At 41.5% G+C, this 25,016-nt stretch overlaps 1 protein-coding gene across 2 annotated transcripts in view; it reads left to right on the top strand.

The window, feature by feature from the left end:
- RAB27B (RAB27B, member RAS oncogene family) overlaps positions 1 to 25,016 on the top strand; it is a 380,975-nt gene that overhangs the window by 223,766 nt on the left and 132,193 nt on the right. Inside the window, exon 1 of one of the 2 annotated variants that reach the window (XM_077462985.1) lies at positions 6,375 to 6,488. The exons of the other annotated variant lie outside the window; for it this stretch is intronic. Within the exon in view, the coding sequence (XP_077319111.1) occupies positions 6,486 to 6,488 (3 nt within the window). The 5' untranslated portion in view covers positions 6,375 to 6,485. Of the gene's footprint in view, positions 1 to 6,374; positions 6,489 to 25,016 lie in introns of those variants that run through there. 2 annotated transcript variants of the gene reach the window in all.

The raw sequence follows: 25,016 nt of genomic DNA, 5'->3' as shown, positions 1-25,016 counted from the left end.
TTGTAAAAAAGCAGAGGAGAAGACAAGATCAGAACTGATAACTGCGGCAGTGAAACTGCGCATCACTCGTGATGGAGCCACTCAGGACAGAGCCATGATGTCTGCACCTTGCCCCTGTCTGCCATGTATTATTTTGTACACTTCAAAAAAAAGAAATTATGTGTAAATTCCGTTGTATATTAAGAGATCTTACTCCCAAGTGGAAGAGTGCATGAACCTCATGCACACAAAAGATTAAGGTAAATAAAATTAATTTAACATATACAGTCCATCAAGTGAACGTCTAACAGTCCTTGAAATGTGTAATATCAATCACAATTCCAAACTTGAGGTGACGTGAAAAAAGGTGAAATTCAACTTCTGATGTGTAGAATAATACCACCACCACCGTGATAAAGAAGGGGACCCCAGAGGACGGCTGTTTAGTTGAAACGCGTCGGGTGGACCCCCTTACAGACATCGCTACTTTCTGACTATGTTATTACGATTGAACCAAATGTGAGTGTAATTTTATTATTATTTTTTAATAAATTGGATGTTAAAACGGTATCACGCTATGCTAGTTTTCTACTTCCATGGTCTTTGATACCTGAGCCCCCTATTTTCGTGGGATGAGCACTATAGGAGGATCGCTACGGATGATTTCATGACCTGAAGACTTGCGGGAGATTACATACTAGATCTACGATTATCTGGTTTGCTTACCTACAGGCCCATATGACTCGAGAGGCGTAAGCCTTCCTCTGAGTCCACGTCATTTGGTAAGCCTCCTCTCCCCTTCTTTATCACGGTGGTGGTGGTATTATTCTACACATCAGAAGTTGAATTTCACCTTTTTTCACGTCACCTCAAGTTTGGAATTGTGATTGATATTACACATTTCAAGGACTGTTAGACGTTCACTTGATGGACTGTATATGTCTAGAGTAAGATCTCTTAATATACAACGGAATTTACACATAATTTCTTTTTTTTGAAGTGTATGTAATTTTCTTTGCTTGAATTAGTGCCTTACTGGTTCATGTGGTTTGTTGCCACCTAAGCGCCACACTTTTTTGTTTTAATTTTTGTATGTTACTGTGTAGTCTTCAGTAGTGTTGGCAGCTGGGTAGAACACATCTTTTCACAGCGCAGTATTTTTTTACACCTTTATTCCATGTATTATTTTGTAAATATCGGAGATTAAAACCTTCTGGGATGGACCAAAAGGCACTTTTTCAATTTAAGAATACATACTTGAGTAAAATTTTATAACCAAAGTTTCATGTCACTTCAAACCATTTGGATTACATCTCAATAAATCAAATTCCTGTTCTTCTGGATATCCTTCTCTTCTTTGTAGTGTAATGAACTTTTAACGAGACATGGCACGCACCTCCTGCGTCTTTCAAAAATTCTGGGACACAGTATGTCGAGATCATGCAGCCGAAATATAATTAATTGTGGCCACGTATTTCTCAACGTTTCTAATTGTCTTTGCTCAGCGGTGTGTGAAGACCTCGAGGTGTTCGCTGCACTTTCATGTTTCCTGTGAACGCAGAACAATGAGTGCCAGAGCTGACTTATCCTCACATGGGACCACTCGGTGAACACTTTGTCCAAGCAAGGCCGTAAAATCTGATTCATGATATGGGAAATAAATAGATGGGGGTGCATCTGCACAATTTTTCCTTCTCTTCCTCTTCATTAGTCGTAGCAGAAAAACTCTGGGGAAAATCTACATACTGAGCTGAACCGCCGCAGATAACGTCAAGGCCGATGATTTGGATCTAATAAATCATTTGTTTTGTATTCACATTGGATGCCAGTGGCCTAATATCTGGAATTCCCATTCAACAAGAAATGATTTGCTGTTTCCATATAGCAAATTGTTGATTTTGCCAATGATTCACCACTGATTCCTCGATGGCACATGCATCCGCCAGACCACCATACATTAAGGGCACTGCAAATGATTTTTATTCCAAATCTTAAACGAAAGTTTAGGTGCAGTAATTTTTTTTTTTTTTTTTTTTTTTTAGATTTATATTGATCCAGCTTATATTAGCTTTTATCAAAATGGGTGCATTTATTAATTTTTTGCAATTTGTGGAATATAAAAAAACTATACAAATAGACAAACTCACACTGGGCCACTTACACAGTAATGAATAAATTAATTAATAAAGCAAGCAGCTGCCTTTAAAAGAAAATAACAACCCATGCAATAAGAAAAAAAAAATAGGCGCCACAAAATAATCAATCACTTTACTTGTGAAAATTCATATACTGTATATACATTTAAAAATAAATATAATATCCATGGAAAATACATAAATAGGAAAAAAATCTAAAATACAATAAAATATGCACCACAGAATAAAAAGCAAAAGTCTACATAACATTAGGCTGCTTTCACACTGCTTCGTTAATTTTTTTAAATCAAAAACACATATGTGTTTCAAATGTGTTTCCAGGTTGCCTGGTTGAGGTCATTTTCTATTCATTTCAATGGGGAGATGTGTTTCTGGTGCAGTTTTGAAAAGCACTCCAAAGATACTGCAATCAGGACTTTTCAAAACCTGCTGCACCCAGAGCGCAGTGGTGTGAAGAGTTTTTTTTAGGAATTAAAGGGAAACATTTTTTTTTTATTGAAAGGTAAAAACGCAGTAAAAATGCATCAGTGTGAAAGGGTCCTTAATCACGTGCCCAAAAATGACTTAATTATCTTCTCCATTCACCAATATGCAAAAATCAATAAAAAAGTGACAGGCCTCCTGGTGTTAAAGCGGAGCTCCACCCCATTTAACATGTTTTGCTTAATCACATGCCATAAGTCTATTCAGTAATAAACTGATATTTTTTCTTTATTTTTTTTCTTTTGTACCTGTGTTTTTGCAGAAGTCCGCCTCTGCTTCCTGTCTTAGCTCTCTACGGATATGGGCGGGTAATCTGCAGGTATTACGTAATTTCCTCTTTTCGAGCAATGTCTCCTGGGAGCTCCTGTCATTATTCCCAGGAGTCATTGCGGATGCCTGCCGCGATTTCTCGCGGGATTTCGACGATGCCCTGCCATTGTGATGGCAACCCCTCAAGTTTACATCACTGCTCACTGTAAACACTGAGCATGGGTGGGAAATAGCGGTGAATGCTGGGAGCTCAGCATTCACCATATCCAGGAAATCCATGCTTGTGGGCTTCACATGCCCACAAGCAAGATGGGAATGGCCACAATCTTTTTTTAAAATAAATATTTATTTAAAACTAAAACGGACAGCAACAGCAAAAAAAAAAAAAAGGAAACAGTGAGTGTATTTATGATTTTACATTTATTTCAATGACTGCAAAAAATAAAATAAAAAATAGGAATGGTCGCTGGAACCCCGCTTTAACCCCTAAAAGAGAGCCTCTCACCCTCCTCTTTGACCTCCTTGTAAAAAAAGGTCAAACAGCTCTCAAACTGTATATAAGAGTAAATGCACAATAGTAAAGTACCATAAAAGAACTTTCATTAAAAAGTTAAAAACACACTCACATGAACGAAAAATACAGATACATAAACATCCATCAGAAAGTCCCTCATTGTCTGTGAACGTGACGTCACCAGGACTCATACTCACCATGGACTGAACATACTGTAGGAGATTGCTTGCTTGGCATGGGTGCACTCAGGGACCACTTTGCATTTTCTCAATTATTGCAAATCATTTTCTGATTGAGGTGGAGGAAATTTTTGAGAAAATGCAATGTGTTCTCTAAATGGCACCTATGCCAAGCAAATGACCTCCTGCGTTCAGTTTGGTGTAGGACACAGCCTCTAGCAGCAATCACATGCCTCCCAACATTTTGAGATGGGAATGAGGGACACCTGCCAGCAAACATATGTAGGCATGGGATATGCCCCCTGCCACACACCCTTAAAGGAGAATTAACCAAAGAAAAAGGTTAATTAAATCCACAAGGGCCTTTTTTTACCACTAAAATTCCTTTATATTGGCTTTTAAAATGTACAAATGCAGCAATGTAGAATTTGTAAGAAAGTTTTAGCATTTTTATATATGTATTTTATATACAGTTGTAAGGATCAAGACCAAAATGGGGGGGGGGGGGGGACAGAGGGACATTGCTCCAAATCAGGGACAGTCCCTAGAAATTAGGGACAGTTGGGAGCTATGCAATCACTGTGGTAGCGGTGTCTACTACAATGAGTTTCAGCTTCCATGGGTATGACATATACATACTTGGTCCAAGCTGGACCAAACTATGTAAAAATTTTCATATCTAAACTTCAGCTTCAATTTTATGTAAGCCTAATCACAAAAAACCCACATTAGCTTTAAATGCATATTTTAATGTTCGCAAAAAATGAATCAATGCACCCATATGATTAGTGGATTGTGAGTAGAGTGTACAAGGTCTTACAGACCCCCCCCAGCCAAGGTCCATACAGAGGTATGGACCCACCATTAAGGTAAAGGGAGGAAGTAATCAATGGACGAGTATGGCGATATCACTGCACTTGTGCTCCTTGGAGACCTACAAGTCCCTCTGCCACAACAGCAGTTGGGACTTGCAGTCTTCCCATTCACACATACCTGGGAATAGATCTGTAAGGCTTGGTTCACATTTATGTGGTGCGGGAAAAGCAGCAAATCCTGTGCGTTTCTCACACTGCATTGAAATCGCACGGCATTCCTGCAAACCACAGCGGTTGTCAATACCAAGTTAACAACACCCCAAAACAGTTTGCAAAATACAGTGGAATTGACAGAATTGAATCGAATAGGGGTGAATACCCATGCAATCCAATTCCAGAGTGGACAAAAAAAGGGTCCTGCACCTTTTTTTGTTTGGATGCGGTGCAAATTGTGCCATATAAATTAATGGCTCAAATCGCACAGCAGAGGAATCTCATGTAAGTTTCACAGAAATGTGGTGCGATTCTTGTGCGAATCACATGCAGTATGCCACACCGCATATATGTAAACCGAGTCTAAAGGAAATAGAATGCTGCAAGGAGAAGAGACATGCGATTCAGGTAAGTAGAGGGGAGGATGACCATAGAATGTGACCATGTTTCATGTTACACTCTAACTAGGTGTGTAGTATGAAACATGATCACAAAGGTGGACTAAACCTTTAAGCCCCATACACACTATCAGATTTTCTGCTGAATTTTTCCTTCAGATTTACCAAAACCATATAATATGAGGTCAAACCTTAGGAGTTTCAATGTGTACGCAATCAGGCAGGCCCCTGCACTACATGGTTTTCTTAAATCTGAAGACAAATATCAGCAGAAAATCTCATAGTGTGTATGGGGCTTTAGCCGTCATTCACACTGAACACGGCTTTGAATTCAGATGAACTCGCACGATTTTACAGCTGCATTTCAGTCCGACTTTGGGGACGACTTGAAAGACATCTGCAGGTTCATGCACAGATGTCTATTGAAATCGCCCCAGAAGTTGCCAAAAGTAGTGCAGGAACTACTTTTGCAAATTGGAGCAGCACCGTAAAGTCGGAGTCCGCACCGATTGGGACACTCCTATTGCCAGTAATAGGCTTCCAATTTGACATGCGATTTGACCTGTCAAATGTGAACAGGGGGCTAATGGCCCGTAGACACGATCCGAAAATCCCACGAAAAATACAGCTTTCGGCGCGATCGTACGATAATCGGATCGCTAGTACAGAGCTTTTGAGAGCTGATCATGACAATTCATCTGATATTATTCGATCGGACAATCGCGAAAATTTTCCTCGTAGGATACCAGATTGTATGATTTTCGTTTATTCAGTACAGTTGTCGCCCGAAAATGCAATGACAAACACATGACATCACGTCCGATTTATTTATTTTTTTCTGTTGTACGAGAATTTTCGTGACTTTAGTAACCTATTCAATTTCTACTTACGACTATTAATTTCTAGATTGTAAGCTCTAACGAGCGGGGCCCTCTGATCCCTCCTGTATTGATTTGTATTGTAAGTGTACTGTCTTCCCTTATGTTGTAAAGTGCTGCACATACTGTTGATGCTATATAAATCCTGTATAATAATAATAATAATAATATTGATCGAAAAAAGTCAATCTGTCATCCAATTTTCGGTTCGCATGTCTGGGCCTTTAAAGCGGAACTTTGGTTAGCTTACCAAAAATTGACTAATTGAACTAGAATTCAGCACAAGAGTTGGGGAACAGCTGCTTCTATCACAGCCTGATCACACAGGTGTGCTGTTTTAGTCCCCAGGAGACTAGACCTCGTCTACAAGGAAGGAGGGTGTGCAGCTACACATTTGTCAGTAGATGGCGCTGCTGCCTCTGTAGTTTTTATATAAGCAATTGCATTGCAATCTTGGGTGTGCACCGAAACATTACTGAGGGCTTCTGCAGTAGCTCCTGGGCAGGGGAATCCCAATAAAAGAAGGGACCCTGTTGCTAAGGTAAAAGAAAATGCATGAATTAAAAGAGAAGCACCCTTTGAGGAATTGAGGGCCCATTCATGGTAAGTTGACCCGCTGCGGTACAGTAGTACACATTCTTATATATGTTAATGTATGTTGGTTTTGGGCAGCCCATCCGTCATGTTGCACCACAATGAATAAAAAATAGACATGACCCATTTTTAAATCACAGTGCATAGTACGCAAGTTGTGCTATGGTGTGTTGGTGCCATTCACAACGAATGGCACCACAATGGCCTGAACATAGAGAAGATACGTTGGCATGTGGTTTAGGGCACGTTGTTGCTATACATAAGCATAGCTCCAAACTGAGGGACTGTCCCTGGTTTGGAGCAATGTCCCTCTTTCCTCCTCATTTGTCCCTCCATTTTGGTCTGATCTATATAGATGTATAAAAAATGCACTTTTTATCTTTCAAAAAGTGTTTCCCAGTGCTAAACCTTCCATCCAAATTCTAAATTGCTAAATTTTTCAATTTTAAATGCAAATATAAAGGAATAGTAGTGGTGTAAAAAAAAAAAAAAAAAAAAAGGGGGGGGAGGTTACTTAAATCCACAAGTGCTTTTTTTTTTTTTTTTTTTTTTTTTTTTTTTTTTAGTTCCCCTTTAAGGGGGCATGTCAGGGGCGTGTCCTATGCCTACATAAGTTTGCTAGTAGGTATCCCTCATTCCCATCTCAAAATGTTGGGAGGTATGCATAAGCAAGCAGGGGGACAGGTATCCACTGACTACAGCAAGCGTTGCCATACCTATAGCAATCAATCAGAATCCAGCTGGTACCTGATTAGGCGACATGTTGAGAGACAAATTCCCATTGGTTGCTGTTCTGTCTCTGCTAAACTTTCCCTGTGTGTAGCTTGACATGCAGCTAAACCCTTCTATTCTGCAATAAGCCAGACTGTGTGTGTAATTTTGAAGCTTTATCAACTGCTTGCCGACCGTATACAGTAAATATACAGCAGCAAAGTGGCTCCCCTGCGCAGGATCACGTACCTGTACATGATCCTGAACTTCCGGGTCTGGGGCACGCCATGTCCGCCGCCGGTGACCTGTTCCCGCTGTCATTGGACAAAGCGGGAGCCAATTAGCAGGTCCGGCAGACGCGATGTCCACGAGGAACCGCCGATCATTTTGTAAACAAGGCAAATCGCCGTTCTGTGAGAAGGGAAGGCTGTGGTCTTGTGTTCCCACAAAACGGGAACACGGATCTCTGCCTTCTCATAGTACAAGCACTACCTAGACACACATTTAACCCTTTTGATCACCCCCGATGTTAACCCCTTCCCTGCAAGTGTCATTGGTACAGTGACAGTGTATATTTTTAGCACTGATCACTGTATTAGTGTCACTGGTCCCCAAAAAGTGTCACTTCCTGTCAGATTTGTCCACCGCAATGTCGCAGTCCCGCTATAATTTGCTGATCTCCACCATTACTAGTAAAAAAAATGTTTTTTAAAAATCTATAAATTTATCACATAGTTTGTAGATGCTATAACTTTTGCGTAAACCAATCAATATACGCTTATTGGGATTTTTTTTTTACCAAAAATATGTAGCAGGGTACACATTGGCCTAAATTAAAGCGGGATTCCACCCTAAAGTGGAACCTCCGCTGATCGGATCCCTCCCCCCCTCCGGTGTCACAATTGACACCTTTCAGGGGGGAGGGGGGTGGAGATACCTGTCAAAGACAGGTATTTTCACCCACTTCCGGGCATAGACTCCCGTGGGAGTCTACGCCATTTCCTGCCCTGCCGCGCTGTCTGCTGGGACACACACGGGTCCCAGTGACAGCGCGGAGATTTCCTATTGCGCGGCGCGGCTCGCGCATGCACAGTAGGGAACCGGGAAGTGAAGCTGATTCGCTTCACTTCCTGATTCCCTCACCCAGAATGGTGGCGACAGCAGCCGAGAGCCGAGCGATCGATCGGCCTCGGCTGCCGGCATCGCTGGAACCCGGTACAGGTGAGTGTCCATTTATTAAAAGTCAGCAGCTGTAGTATTTATAGCTGCTGGCTTTTAATATTTTTTTTTTTTTTTTTGGTGGAATCCCTCTTTAAAGAAGAAATTCTATTTTTTTTTTTTTTTTCCAAAATTGTTGGACTTTTTTGTTTATAGTGCAAAAAATAAAAACCACAGAAGTGATTAGATACCACCAAAAGAAAGCTCTATTTGTGGGGAAAATTGGACATACATTTTATTTGGGTACAACGTCACATGACTGCGCAATTGCCAGTTAAAGTAACGCAGTGCCGTATCACAAAAAATTACCTTGTCATGAAGAGGGGTAAACCGGAGCTGAAGTAGTTAACAAAACAAGGTGAGTGAAACTATTGAGAAAAAACAAATACCAGATAGTTACAATCAGTATATGACATATACACAAATACAATGATAGCTAGGCTTTAGATGGCCACAAGTAATTCTCACTAGCGTTGCTGCATTTCGGGGATGTAAGTTTTAGTCCAACATGTTCTCTGATAGCTGGTTTCTTCTTTTAGTCTCTAAGATGGAGTCTGAGTTTCCAGGATGCACCTGTTTCTCTTCCTTACACTAAAGAATGATGGGAACTTTTGCTAAAGGTGAACAGTTTCTAGTTTCTGCAAAAAACAGAAAATGTACCACTGGCTCTATCTTGTGGTCAAATCTGACATTGCAGGCAAAATAACCTAATTACTATTCTGCTGAAGGCAGAACAGTTGCACTAATAATACAATGTGATAAGAAGTGCAGATTGACTGTACGCTGTGGCCGGCAGATACTATGGGGGAGATTTGCTAACACTGAAGCACTCAGAATCTGGTTAAGCTTTGCATGGTAGTCAATCAGCTTCTAACCCCTCCTTCCTGACCAGGCCATTTTTGCGATACTTTACATATCAAGTGTGCGGTCATGTGACGTTGTACCCAAATAAAATTTATGTCCTTTTTTTTTTTTTTTTTCCCAGAAATAGAGCTTTCCTTTGGTGGTATTTGATCACCTCTGTGGTTTTCTCTTTTTTTTTTAAATAAATAAATAAATAAATATATATATATATATATATATATATATGTTTTTTTTTTTTTACTTTCTGCTATAAAACACATCCAATAAAAAAAAAAAAATCAAATTTCTTCATCAATTTAGGCCAATATGTATTGCTACATATTTCTGGTAAACCAAATCCCAATAAGCGTATATTTATTGTTTTGCGGAAAAGTTAGTGTCTAAAAACAATGCTATATATTTATGGAATAATTATTTATTTATTAGTAATGGCGGCAATCAACCCTTTTTAGTGGGACTGTGATATTCAAATCGGACACCCAACTGACACTTTTGACACTTTTTGGGGACCAGTGACATTTTAAAAAAAAATGCACCATCACTGTATTAATGACACTGTCAGGGAAGGGGTTAACATCAGGAGTAATCAAAGGGTTAAGTGTGTACCTAGGGGGTGCTTTCACTGGGGGAGAACAAAAATCTGTGTTTCTGCTTAGCAGAAACACAAGATCTCCATTTTGCTCTCTGGCAGAATGGCGATCTGCCTTTTTTACATGGGCAGACCGCCGTTCTGCCTCTCTTCAGAGGGATCAGCGGACATAATGTCTGCTGGACCTGCTGATTGGCTCCTGCTTTGTCCAATGACAGCAGGAGTGGGGCGCCCCAGACCCCCTGCAATAAATCACGTACAGGTACAGTTGTGCTCATAAGTTTGCATACCCTGGCAGAATTTTATGATTTCTTGGCCATTTTTCAGAGAATATGAATGATAACACAAACTTTTCTTTCACTCATGGTTAGTGTTTGGCTAAAGCCATTTATTATCAATCAACTGTGTTTACTCTTTTTAAGTCATAATGGCAACAGAAACTACCCAAATGACCCTGATCAAAAGTTTACATACCTCAGTTGTTAATACCTTGTTTTGCCCCCTTTAACATTAATGAAAGCTTGAAGTCTTTTGTGGTATTTTTGGATGAGGCTCTTTATCTATTCAGATGGTAAAGTTGCCCATTCCTCTTGGTAAAAATCCTCCAGTACCTGTAAATTCTTGGGCTGTCTTGCATGAACGGCACGTTTGAGATCTCCCCAGAGAGGCTCAATGATATTGTGGTCAGGAGACTGAGATGGCCACTCCAGAACCTTCACTTTATTCTGCTGTAGCCAATGACGGGTCGACTTGGCCTTGTGTTTTGGATCATTGTCATGTTGGAATGTCCAAGTACGTCCCATGCGCAGCTTCCTGGCCAATGAATGCAAATGTTCCTCCAGTAATTTTTGATAACATACTTCATTCATCTTGCCAACAATTTAGCCCAAATTTCCTGTGCCTTTTTGTAGCTCACACATCTCCAAAACATCAACGATTCACCTCCGTGTTTCACAGTATGAATGGTGTACCTTTCATCATAGGCCTTGTTGACTCCTCTAAAAGTAGCATTTATGGTTGTGGCCAAAAAAGGGCAATTTTGGTCTCATCACTCCAAATGACTTTGTGCCAAAAGGTTTGAGGTGGTTTGAGGCTTGTCTCTGTGCTGTTTGGCATATTGTAAGTGGGATACTTTGTGGCATTTGTGCAGTAATGGCTTTCTTCTGGCGACTCAACCATGCAGCCCATCTTTCTTCAAGTGCCTCCTTATTGTGCATCTTGAAACAGCCACATCACATGTTTTCAGAGAGTCCTGTATTTCACCTGAAGTTATTTGTGGGTTTTTCTTTGCATTCCGAACATTTTTCCTGGCAGTTGTGGCTGCAATTTTAGTTGGTCTACCTGACCGTGGTATGGTTTCAACAGAACCCCCTCATTTTCCACTTCTTGATTAGAGTTTGAACACTGCTGATTGGCATTCTCAATTCCTTGGATATCTTTTTAAATATCTTTCCTGTTTTATACAGTTCAGTTACCTTTTCTCATAGATCCTTTGACAATTCTTTGGCTTTCCCCATGACTCAGAATCCAGAAACATAAGTGCAGCACTGGATGAAAGATGGAAGGGTATGTAAACATTTTGATCAGGGTAATTTATGTAGTTTCTGTTGCCATTATGATTTAAAACGAGTAAGCATGATTGAGTGATAATAAATGGCTTCAGCCAAACACTAACCATGAGTGAAAGAAAAGTTTTTGTGTTATCATTCATATTCTAAGAAAAATGGCCAAGGAATCATAAATGCTGGCAGGGTATGTAAACTTATGAGCACAACTATAAGTGATTTCACGCAGGAGGGCCGCTCTGCACAGTATATTTGGCTGGGGCAGTCTTAAAGTGGTTAAGCTTCGACAATAAAAACTGGAAGCTGATTGGTTTCTATGCAGAGCTGCACCAGATTTTGCACTCAAGTTTTAGTCTCTTTCCTAAGCGGGAGATTTATTATCTGGCGGGACTCAGATAATATCTGGCATTGTAACATTATATCTTCATATACTGTATTGACATTGTTGCTCTTTCTTTTCTTCTCTCAAATAACTCAAGAGATGAATAAAAGGTGGCACGCTTCCAGTTTGTCCTTGTCACTTTATTATTGTCATTGTGTTATGTGTGAGATAGAGCAGAGGAAAGTCCTGTATATTAGAGGTGGCTTGTGTTCTATCTGTGACAACGGTGACATTTGTGTTGAGGGAGCGAGGTCTGGAGCACATTGATGTCTTACTGATCCGTCATTCCCAGTAATTGCCATGCAGAATCCGCCTGTATACTAAGGGAGGGATATTAAATAAAGGCGTGCAGCAAAAAATACACATTTAGCCAGATATATAGGGCAGGGCCTCCACAGTACAGGTTAGTCGGGATGTAGGGTGAGAAAAATGTTTTAATGGCTTTAGAGGATAACTGTGACTTGGTCTACTTTCACATTGGGGCGGGCGTCAGTGTTAAAGCGGTGCTATTTTTAGCTCTGCTTTACCATCGTTTTAGCGGCGCTATTCAGCCTCTAGCGGGGAGGTTTTAACCCCCGCTAGCGGCCGAAAAAGTCTTCTTTGCGAGGCTCGGGTACCATTTTATATAAGCCTGTGTCAAATGGATCCGATCGGTCAATATGTTGATTCATTTAAGAACCGTATGTGGGACTAGAGACCTGGAGCTCAGAGAGCTCAAACAAACCGTGCCATCCACTGTGCAGACACTGGTAAAAACTGAAGTACTTCCTATATGGGGGGGGGGGGGAGTTTAAGGGATCACTTCCTGTCTGAAGACCTTTGTCTTACCAGTGTCCATTCACCTGATGGAGTATAACTCGGTAGGTAACGAATATTAGTCTGACTCTGTATCCCATGATGTATGAAAAAGGAAAAAATGCACCCCATATTGGAATTCATGCATCCAGTGTCCTACAAGGTTTTGCCTGTAATGCGACCTCCGAGCGCTGGACCCTACGAAGTGAAATCCTGGACACCACCGCGCTAAGGCGCATGTTCAGGTCCAAGGGAGTGGACCCTAAAATATGGAAAGGGTACCCAGTCCTTGAAGTTCCTCAAGTGACAGGAACCCGCTGTGATGGGTGAAGTTTGGGTTCTTTGTTTCTAAGCCGCCCTGTGCCTGGACGGGTAAGTGAAACCCCTTTAATATTATTGTGGGGTGTCCCAGAGATTGTTACAATCGGTCAAGCTAGCTAGAGGTGGACACCTATGTGCAGTGACCATACGGGGCAGTTTTGGGCTAGCTGCGGATGTTTGCAAAGTGTACTTTTTTTTTTTTTTTTTTTTGCTTGTGTCTGGCTGTTTATTTTTACCAGTATAATGGCACATGGTGTGGATGGATGGTGTGCCGCTTCACCTTGGTTCACCAGGGCGCACGTGCATTCGCAAGAGTGCCACTATGCTCAGCAGTTTGTTTGGCGGCCATGACACACAGCAGCTTTGCCGCACATGCGCAGTAGCCTTGTATCTGGGCATACAAGGATTTGTGTCATACGCAAATACAGCCAAGCCTGTTCCCCCTGGAACCACGCGTGTGCACACGCGCACAGAACATTTCCGCACGCACAGCTTATTTAAGCTGTGTAGGGCAGGCTAATCAACATAATGGTGCAGGAGTCCAACCACTGACTATTCTGTGGCAGCCCAGGTGTACCTCTAAAAGATGTCCATGGCTGGTGAGTTCCCTTGGGGTTGCAGACGAAGGCTATATCCTTGCCAATGACATGGACCCTCCAGCTCCCAGGTGGGCCCGTACTGAAGCTCTCTATGAGCCCGGATATATATATATAATGGACCAGAAAGGAAGACCGGATCCAAAAATAATCCAGGAAACCAGTGATCCAAAATTTCACCCTTCCCTAACCTGGGCAGAAAAATCTTGGTTGCTAGCAATACCATTCCCTTAGTAAGCACATGCCTACAAGCTGTTGGCTTCACAGCTAGTAGCATCCCAGCATCCAGCAACAATGAGAACGGCTGGGCCTGATAGAGAAGCTTAGACACTAGTTTCTCATCATGTCCACACCCCTTATGATTACCAACAAGCAGAGCGCAAATTCTATAACATATCAGGGTGTCTGTTGGCTATGGATCCACCTACTGCCTGCTGTCAATCACAAAGGAAGCGGACCTGATGGGGAACTTGTAAATTCCCATCAGACTCCGTCCATCAACATTTAAAACTCCTGCCACTGTGCTGTCTGTGTGGCAGCTGCACTGAGGATGCGCCAGTCTCTAGTCTCAGCACTTCTCCACTTTTCTGGTTGGAAAAGGTACATACATCTGTCACTTGCACCAACATCCTTGGTGCGGAGGCATGTCAGAATGCTAAAGAGCATCTTCAATGCTCTTTATGAATTCCATTGAAAATGTCATTAAACACTTCTAATGCTAATCGAAAAGCCAGTGATTTATTCCTTATCTTATAATAGTAGGTAAAGTCTTGCAAGTCTTTCCTTTCTGCCGCTGGGCTAACTGTGCATTTTAGAGTGCACAGATGCAACAAATTTACAAAATCATTTATTCTAACATGTAGACAGCTATTTCAGCCAATTGGGTCCTTATTATTGCAAGGTATGGAATTCATCATTGTAAAAAGCAAGCACTTGGGAGGGAATAGTGTGCAATTTGGCTAGCTAGTTAGCTTACGGTTGAGGATGGGCCTAAAGTTTTGGAATTTTTAAATGTTTTTGTTGGATGTATTGTTTCTGTTATAACAGATTTTATAACACCTTGCAGTGTTATGCCCTGTACACATGGTCTTGCATACACATGGTCACACAAAGTTGTCAGAAAATCCGATCGTTCTGAACGAGGTGAGTTACAACGTGTATGATGGGGACTACGTAGAGGCCAGTAGCCAATAGCTTTTGTCCCCAAATTTATTCTGAGCATGCGTGGCACTTGGTGCATTGGAATTCTATACACATGATCGGATTTAGTTGTCTGAAAATTTTAGGTCCTGCTCTCAAATTTTTTCAGTCGGAAATTCCGACGGAAAAAGTCCACTAGAGCCCACACACTATCAGATTTTCCGTCAACAAGATCCGATCGCATGGTTTCTGACGGAAAGTCCGACCGTGTGTACAGGGCATTAGGCTCAACAGTTCAAATCCCAACCAGGGCACTACCTGCATGGAAACAAAACCAAAGAAATTCCAAGCTCAACTTACCGACCAGCTTGCAAACAACCCAATTATCCTGTCTAACCATACGTGTTTAAAAATGGGTTTAGTTTGCACACATTTCCAAATACATGCGTAAGCTACAGAGCCCCACCACGGCACCCCAGTATTTTCTGTAGTCCTAACTTGAAAATTTGAGACCCTCCACAGTGGAAACACATGCATTATAATTGATAGGCAGAGGGCAGGTGAGCCTGGAAGAAGCCCCCTTCCTCCTTTGCACAGGGGTGCACAGGACACCCAACATATAGCACCATGGCAGTAAAGGTGTCCAGTGCATCCCCCTCAGCAATATTTCAACAGAACAAACAAATGGCCACTGCCCTCACCTATAACTGGCCTATAACAGCAAGGAACACATGGAAGGGCAATGCATGCAAAACAAAACCATGTTAGAGTCCCGTCAAGGCATTTAATTATTTTCTGTAGTCCTCCTAACTCAAAATTTTGAGACCCTCCATAGTAGAAGCACATGCATTATAATGAATAGGCAGAGGGCAGGTGAGCCTAGAGGGAGCACACCCCTCCTTAAAAGCACAGGGGCACACTGGAAATCCAGCATATAGCACCATGGAGTTTGCATGTATTCCCTGTGCTTGCATGGGTTTCCTCCAACACTCCAAATGCATGCTGCTAGGTTAAGTTTCCTGTGTACATTGTAAGGGCAGGGACCGATGTGATTGTACAAAATGTCTAAATTGTTGGCACCTTTTATGAATACCTGTAATAAATGGGGGGAAAAAAAAAATCTAAGCGAGTATGGTCAGCTTTAGTCTGATTGCAAGGGATTGATAAATTAGCATATAAAATTTAAAGTGGACCTGTACTTAAGTAGTAAGGAAAGTGGACATTCTATTTTCAATGGACATTAAGGTCTTCTGGGTAATATTAGTGATTTGATTTGTTTTTTTGGTTACTTTTGAGTAGCTGCGATCTTCAGTTGCCAAACGTTGCTGGGAAAACAGGGACATATGGGATCCCTAGACACAGTGCACAGTTGTGAACAATAAGAGCAAAATATGGCTTTCCTCCAATACGTGGGAGGAGTGGAGCCTACAAATAGGTAGGCAATATTCAGGGCAAGCAGAGAGTGAATTAGAATCTTCTTGGTGCAGTTTACATGAGAGTTACTAATATGTAATGAGACTAATAGGGCTGAATTATAGCTGGACTAAAGGAAATGTTGAGGTAGCAGCTAGTTAAATGTGCGCTTTCTACTTAAGTAGAAACCAATCACTGGGAACTGATTGGTTGCTTTGAGGAGCACTAGCACGCTTCCGTACTTTTTTTTTTTTTTTTTTTTTTTTTTTTGGTTTACCAAATACATGTATACAATAATTCTCTTGGAACTAAGTAATAGCCATCCCACACATTTATCCACAATAATATAAAAAGCCATAAATCCTTTTTGTGGTCATACCCTTGACTTGGCCTCAACTTCCTCCCCTCCCCCTTCCCCCGAATGTACGCCACGAGTACCAATTTTTCCCAGTCGAGTTTCTACTCCACTGGATGGGAGAGATGGAACAGAGCGCTGGCAAAGCTAGGGGGGCAGGAGTCCTCAACTCGTCCATCTGATATACCCAAATATGCAGTCCACTAGTTCCTAGAAGGGGGGAGAGGTTCCTTCCTCTCCCTCTGCCCCTCCCCCCATCAACGTACCAGGAGTTAATGGGGCGGTAGCACAAGCTACCCCTCCAACATCCCCCCCCCCCCACAACGAACAGCCCATCTCATTCAGCCAACGGCTCCATAGGCCCTCAAATTTTAAGTTATTTTGCTTAATATACCACACCCTCTCACACCAGATCATAGAGCTAATGACTTTAATCCATTCTACTGAGGAGGGGGGTATTTTAGACTGCCAGTTCAACACTATTAATCGCCTAGCCTGGTATAGAAATCTTAACACTGCTATTTTTATTGGGGTTTGAATCCTGCCCTCCTCAAAACTTCCCAGAAGACAAAGCTTTGCCTCTGGCTTCAATATAGTACCAAAGGTTCTATTTATCCTCTCAACTATTTCCCCCCAGTATCTATCTGAACAGTTTTGGGCATTTCCATACCATATGTAGCAAATCCCCTGGTGCTCCACACCTAGGGCATTCATCTTTAGGTATCACTCCAAATTTACACATTCTTTGGGGAGTGTAATAAACTCTATACATACCAGCCATTAGGGTACATTGCAGCACAAACATCGAAGCAGCATGATGGACAGGGCCCTTTGGGAGCCAGAACAATGCTGAGTTAACGTAAAAGATGTGAAATGGTTTTCCACTTTTGGAAAATAAAAGCTGATTTGTTGGAAATGTTTTAAGGCTAACAGGTAAAGGAATGTTGAGCTGGAGTGAGGAAGCACCACTTCTGGGTGTTCCTGTGTTTTTTTTTTTTTTTTTTTTTTTAAGGGGAAACCCCTTTGAACTGTTAATGCATCTAAACCTAAAGGTTTCAATAGTGGCTGGTCAATTAAAGCGGAGGTCCACCCTAAAGTGGACCTTCCGCTCATCGGAACCCTCCCCCCCCCCTCCGGCGCCACAATTGGCACCTTTCAGGGGGGAGGGGGGTGCAGGTACCTGTACAGTACAGGTATCTGCACCCACTTCCGGGATAGCTCTCTGCGGAAAGGGGCGTAGATTACGCCCCTTTCCGAAAGTCCCCCGCTGCCTGCTGGGAAACGCACAGATCCCAGAGGCAGCGGGGACCGTCCTTATTGCGCAGCGCGACTCGCGCATGCACAGTAGGGAACCGGGAAATGAAGCCGAAAGGCTCCACTTCCTGATTCCCATACCCAAGATGGCGGCGGCAGCACCCGAGAGACGATCGAGAGATCGGCTTCGGGTGCCGACATCGCAGGCGCGCTGGACAGGTAAGTGTCACTATTTTAAAAGTCAGCAACTGCAGTATTTGTAACTGCTGGCTTTAAAAAAAAAAAAAAAAACGCGGACTCCCGCTTTAACTGAAACTATCACTTTGCCTATTTAGGTATAATGGTTCTGTTGACAGGTCTACAACCTTCAATGCCAGGCTTTCCCATAGCTCTGTTCCTTTGTCAGAGCTCTAGGTCTAATTCCTATTTAAGCTCTATGTCAGACAGTGTGGAAGCTTGCATAAGGTTAATGACATTGTTCCCTCGTCACTTGGAAGTATGTAGGTCTAGTGATTGGCCACCCAGGCCAAGGAGTGCATCCCAGGAGGAAGGGAGAAGGACGCATCACCCACTAAAGCTGAAAGTATTTCTGAGGGCTCCAATGGAAGAACAAAGCTGCAGGGGAGTGCATTGGCCATTAGTTTTAATGTGTAGGAAGGTGGAGTTTCAAGAGAACCTGTGACTTTGCCCAGAATGAGTAAGTGATCAATTCTGTTTACATTACTGACTAACTAGTTATGACAATTAGGAACATCAGCGGTTAAATCTTCATAATGCCAACCCAACCATTTGCTGCAGTTTTTGAGTTTAATGTCTCTGGTTTCCAATTTTTCTTTGAAGAATCTAGAATGGCCTGTATATCTCCTAGCAGCAGCCATTCATTGGTGGTACTTTACAGACTCACTGCTTCCAAGAGAAATAAGAACAGCGTAGAACAAGAGAGATGCAATTGCTGTTGACTTTTGGGACTATTTCCTTAGTTCTTGCGGCCTTCTAACAAGTCACCAAACCATAACCATTTAATAAACTTTACAAGCTGTATGCTTTTTCCAGGGCAATAACCTCCTAGCTAGTGAGCCTCAGGATCAGTATAGTAGACTTGTGGTTTATACATTTTAAAAAGGCAAGTCACCAACTGCAGAACAAGTTTCCATTATTACAGGTGCACTTTACAGCATATTAACACTGGATAAGAATAGTTTCCTATATCTCTTCTCTAACCTCCGAATGGAACCTTTGTTTCACTCAAAGTTTTTCTCCCTTGAAGGGGCACATTATAATGTAGGTGGCCATGGCCTCCTCTGGCCCTACACTAGTGATGCCACTGTCTTGAACATACCAGCGGACATCAACACTGGAAGTGTTACAGGGTATGCTGCGCAAGTTCTTTGGAACGCCCTTCAAAATGCCTGCAGACATTTATCAATGCTGCAGGTCTTACAAGACCATGTATAATTTTGATCTACCTTCAACACTGTCTTAGTACAGTATTATTATACTAGATCTTCTGCAACTAATATTTCTGTAGCCTAAGCAATACTACTAAATGTCCTTCATTTTATGGTAGTTAAAGGAGAAGTACAGTTAAAGCTCGTGTGGATTTGTTCTGAATTCCTGTGACCCGTTTTTAGCCAACAGCAGTCTGAAGCCCGCTGTCGGCTGACGTCACAGAGCCAGTCCAAACTGGGACAAGATCATGACAATCTGGTTGGGATCCACCCACAACTTTTGACCGCCACCTGAGATCCTGAGCCAGCTGCTCCCGGCCTCACTACAGCTCAGAGCTCCAGTGAGCGCAGGGGGGGGGGAGGGTGCAGAGCAGACAGCGGTCATCAGCTCTCTGCTCACTGAGCTCTGAGAACCAAGCAATCAGTGGTGTTTGCTCAGTTCTCACCCTTAGAGCCGCGGCGGGGGACAGATGCAGCACAGATTACCACCTAGGTAACTATGGTTCTAAAAAAATAAAAAAATACCCATACTTGTCTTTTAAACATTTTACCATTTCAATTTTAAAGCCCAACTACACTGCAAGGGATAACGCCCCTTTCCGCAGAGAGCTATCCCGGAAGTGGGTGCAGATACCTGTACTGTACAGGTACCTGCACCCCCCTCCCCCCTGAAAGGTGCCAATTGTGGCGCCGGAGGGGGGGAGGGTTCCGATGAGCGGAAGGTCCACTTTAGGGTGGACCTCCGCTTTAAGTGACTACGTGTTCTCTTTAGCGACCTGAAACTGAACAGTTTTTCCCCTAGAATCACCATTTAGATATTTTATATATTGCGATCATATCCCTCTTGAGCGTCTCTTCTCCCAGAAAAGTAAGCTTAATGTGTGTAGACTTTCCTTATAACTGAGGTCCTCCAACTCCCTTAATAGCTTTGTTGCCCTTCTTTTGAATTTTCTCCAGTTCCAGCACATTCTTCCTGAGGACAGGAGACCAGAACTGGACGGCATATTCAAGATGTGACTGGGTTTAAAACCCTGTCTTTTTTTGTTTGTTGATGTCCTATATCCTATCGGCTACATTTCTATTTACTTCTTATGTAGTGCTAACCGCCCCGCCCGTAAGGGCCACTGGATTTCTCACATCCAGGCAACAGGAATTTTGCAACTCTCTCACAGGCTCAATATCAGTCATGGGATGCCCAAAACTGTAGAACTTGGATAAAATCTTGAGGACTTGCTAATATCTCTGACTGCTTGGTATTAATGTCAAAAAATGTTTTCCACCCATACGATTGTTGGCATAGCTAAAATACTAGCAAAACAAAAAGTTCCAACTGAAGAATGCTGGTGCTGCTGCTTGGAAAAATACTAGCGCACATACCTGCCACTGGCCTAAACGAGAGGTGTGGGACGGCTTTTGACAACTTGGTGTTAACACTAAGCTGTCCTTTGGTTATCGACAAGCAAAATATTGCACCTTGCTGTCCCCTCTATCCAGGCTTGGAGGTATGCTGAAAAGGAAGTTACAGTCCCTCTTTTGGTAAACCCTGGAGTCCAAGAGGCTGATGTATAGTATTTCTGCTACACAGGGTGGACCTTGTCTGTCAGGATGCTTCAGTTAAGCCTAGCTCAGGCTAGTAAAGGGGTGAAACTTACAACTGCACTTTCTCTTCTCCCCTCCATCCTTCTGCCCAAGGGTCCCTTCCTGGAGTTTTGACCTTGGACTCTACTCCTTTACTGCCAGGCTCTTGAACATTTATAACCCATTCCCCACCTTCTGGGTCTTACCTCAGTAAGGCCTAGAAGGTGGGGAATGGGTCATAAATGTTCGTAAATATAAATGGGTCGTAAATATTTATGGAGTTGGTGAGAAATCCATAAATATTCAGGCTTTAGCCTCTGTTCCTCTACCCTCTAAGTTCCAGAAGGATCCAGCAAGTTCTAGAAGCCAGGGGGAGGTAACAGAGCCCAGCCCTCAGAGCTGTGCACAGCTAAGCACAAATAAACGTCAGCTCCTCTGCTTACAGAGGAGCCAAACTAAATGTATTTACTCTGTAACACTGAGGTTGCTAAGAGAAACCCTCTATCCTAAAGCTTTGGGGGGGGGGGGGGGGATTTGAGATATACTTAATGCCAACTTTCGCAACAAAATAGACTTGCCTTCCTTTCACTTCTCCGTTGCAGTGAAGAAAGGCAGCCCTATGTAAAGTTTGAGTCATTCTATTTGGAACTTACAAAAGGCAGAGGACTCTGTCCCCAGTCCCATAAGACAGCACAGGGCTAAAAAAGGGGTGAGCCACATATCTCAACATTGTGATCATCTTCCAACAGCTAAAGACATCATTGAAGAAGGAAAAGAAACAGAAGTATTCATAGCACATGTTTGCTTTACTTTTCTTCTAACCTTTTTCCCAGCTGTTTAATACCCGAAGAGTGTTTTCTTCATCAATAAAAAAGCTGTCTTCATAATTTTTCAGGGGTACAATATATAGAAATGATATAACTCTGACTTGTTGCTCTGGTGCCCCGTTCATCTCATTCACTATATATAACACAAGCAGCATAAGTTACCCAGCGTAGGCTGAGTTGATGGATGTCATTTTCAGTTCTTGTCAAGTTCCGTAGCAAATGTTACCATGTATTACACTGCAATTTCTCTTGTCAATTTCCAGACTGTATTCGCTCTTACGCTTTATTATCCCGAAGGACACAATCCACTTATTACTTGCACCCCACAATGAATAGAACATAAAAGGAAACCCATCTCTAGAAATTGGATTGAGGAGAAGGTTCAGGACTGGCGGAAAGACGTTTGAAATAAGATAAAAGGGTCAAAGAAAAAAATAACCATGAAAGCAAAGTTGCAATCACCATCAGGGAAGAGTAGGCTACTTGGAAGCAGAACAATAGAAATGTAGGATGAAAGGGGAAACCAGAGAGGCAAATGGTACAATTGGAGCGTTGGAAAATTAAAGTGAAGATGATTTAAGTTTTGTAGAATGCACAACAGAAATAATAGAATGTTCTTTATGAGGTGTATATTCATGTATGATAGAACTATATAAATTGTCGTTGACCCATATCCTTCATGCTTTGTACTTATTTAAAAGTATTGTGAAACTTTGTTCCAGTTTAATGGGCTACTGTTAGACACAGAGCGAAAAGGGTTGTTGGACAGGCTTGACTCTGACAGCTATGGACAAAACCATGTCTGTTTTGGTGGAACTAATGTGCTCATTTAGGCCAGTGGATAGGAACACAAGACTGGAAACTGGGCTTGGGAAGTGATCACAACCAACTGGCCTTTCCATGGTAGGCGTCATGTTTTGTGGGCTAAAGATAGTCTGCGGCAGTGCCGCATCGGTAGGAGGTTTTGGTAAGAGATGGGTGTTATCTTAAAGATGAACTCTGGACATAGTCCTCACTGCTAATTGCTAGAAAGTTAAATGCCCAAAATACTCATCCAAATCTGTGGTCGTGTAATGCGCCGGGTTCATCTTTTTCCCTTCAGAAGGGTAGGGTCCTTCTTTCGATTATCAATGTCACTGCCTGGGTGACATGGTTAGTTCCTATTGGCTGTTGAGTGGTGGGATACTTTCACAATCCCGAATGGTGGCGACCGGCACCTATAGACTATATTAGCGGTCCAAACAGGTTTGAGTAGGCAAATGATGGAAGCTGAGTTTTTTTATTCAAAATGCCTTGCTATAAGCACTGTGCTGATTTTAGATGATTTCTACCCATTTCTGATTATTTGCTCATTTTTGAGCAGGCAAGCGGGTGGTCGATTGATGTGGACCCTTTTAATTGCAAGTAGCAGTTTCTTGACTGAAAGCTGATGGAAAGCTTCCATAATTGTCCTTCTTTTTTTTTTTTACATTCCCAACAGGAGTGGGATATACAGTACGAATGAAACTCATTCTAATAACAGATGTATGTATTTCATTATGTTTTAAGACAGCATCATCTTCTCCTCCCCAATCCCAATTAAAACAATTCCTTATTACATTGGCATTGTGAATTCTTTGTCTACAGAGTGCAGTGAACAAAATGCATTTAATTTGCTTGGAATTCTTCTAAATTGCCTTCCTCTGTGAGCCCCTGGAGACCGGGGCCTATAATGACATGTTGGCCTTCTTTTACGCTAATATGGAATGACATGGCCTCCCTTGTTCTGGTATTAGTGATAAAACGCACAGCTATGAATAGACACTGAAATGATACAGCTGAAATATGCCATTGGTGTTTAGTTATATGATTATTAGAATAGATGGATGAGCACATTATTTATATATTTGAGTGTTATTTAGTAGTGCAGCACTGTTTGCGATTGATTTATTATTGGTTTGAGTGTAGTAAAAACACTCTTGAATGATGGCAGCTAGTTTATTTTGTACTTTTCATTATTTTCCACATAACGTTATTTCCATTTGTTTTTCGCTGGATGTGCTTTTAATTTTACACGTGGATTGCACCAAATACTTTTTTAACTACTGAAATGATACAGCTGAAAAATGGCATTGGTGTTTAAAAAATAAGAAAAAAATATTTTTAACAATTTTTATCTTTTTTAAGAATCTGTAGGCTTTTAAATGTATTGTTTTTAAATCTCATTTAAACTATATACAGTAAGTGAGAAACCAGGCTGGCCATACACCAATATTTTTTTTTTCTCGCTCAACCAGCTGGTTGAATCCCTTTCACAGTGCTATTGTATCAGCACCAATACCGCCATTAGAATCCGCTCACTAGCATCGCCAGCTATAGCCAATGGCGCCGACCAAGAGAATTTCCCATCAGGCTGGTTGTCGTGTAAAACGACAAACATTTTAGTTGACTAAATGAATACTATTTAAGTCAACTAAAATACGACTATAACTAAAACAACTGAGAACTAAAATATGGCTAAAACTAATATGGCATTTCAGTCAAAAGACTTAAATGGGACTAAAACGCCATTTTAGTCAAAAGACTAAGACTAAAACTAAATTGAAATTTGACATCAAAATTAACACTGGTCTGTAGTGCATGTTTATACCTCAATACCATAAATGATGACCTATTTGATTTTTCACTCCAGCAGTATATAATGAGTTTGGAAATTTGTAGAGAAATGTTAACTAATGCATTACAATTTAATTACACCCATTAGATTTTAAACAACTAAAATTAGTTTTAGGCGACTAAAACGTAAGACTTTTTATTCGACTAAATGCGATTTAAAACTAAAACAATTACAGAAGACTTAAATAAACTAAAATGCCATTTTAGTCCTAAAACTAAAACTAAATCAAAATTTGCTGCCAAAATTAACACTGTACACAAGTCGAGCCCTCCTGACTCCTAGGCTGAGACCTTCTCTGTCTGCCAGGATGGAGCCCTGGACCATAGTCGCATCTGTGATAAAAACCATGTACACACCTGCACAATCACTGTGTCAACAAAACCTGAACCTAGGAGTGGAGACTTCACCCCTCCAAAGCCTCTATGAACCCTTTGATCTCCAGGTCCCAAATTGGGTTTTAACAGCTATATGTATGTGTGTGTGTGTGTGTGTGTGTGTGTGTGTGTGTGTGTGTGTGTGTGTGTGTGTGTGTGTGTGTGTGTGTGTATGTATATATATATATATATATATATATATATATATATATATATATATATATATATATATAATTAGATATGGCCCTCATCTGTGGGGACCAAATCCCTGTATCCCTCTTTCTTTATCATTTAATTCTCTTTTTGGTCTGATATAGATAGAGAGAGAGATATATATATATATATATATATATATATATATATATATAATGACATGCGTGGAAGTCTAATTTTAAAGCTGAAAATCACAAACTGCAAGCAGGCAGCCTCTTTATTGCAGAAAATATATGCA

The sequence above is a fragment of the Lithobates pipiens genome, unplaced genomic scaffold (genome assembly GCF_037356315.1).
Source record: "Lithobates pipiens isolate NorthernLeopardFrog02 unplaced genomic scaffold, aLitPip1_a1.2 Scaffold_3, whole genome shotgun sequence".
NCBI lineage: Eukaryota > Metazoa > Chordata > Amphibia > Anura > Ranidae > Lithobates > Lithobates pipiens.
Note: the sequence above shows the minus strand (reverse complement) of the source record. Positions and strands in the feature narration are given on the sequence as shown.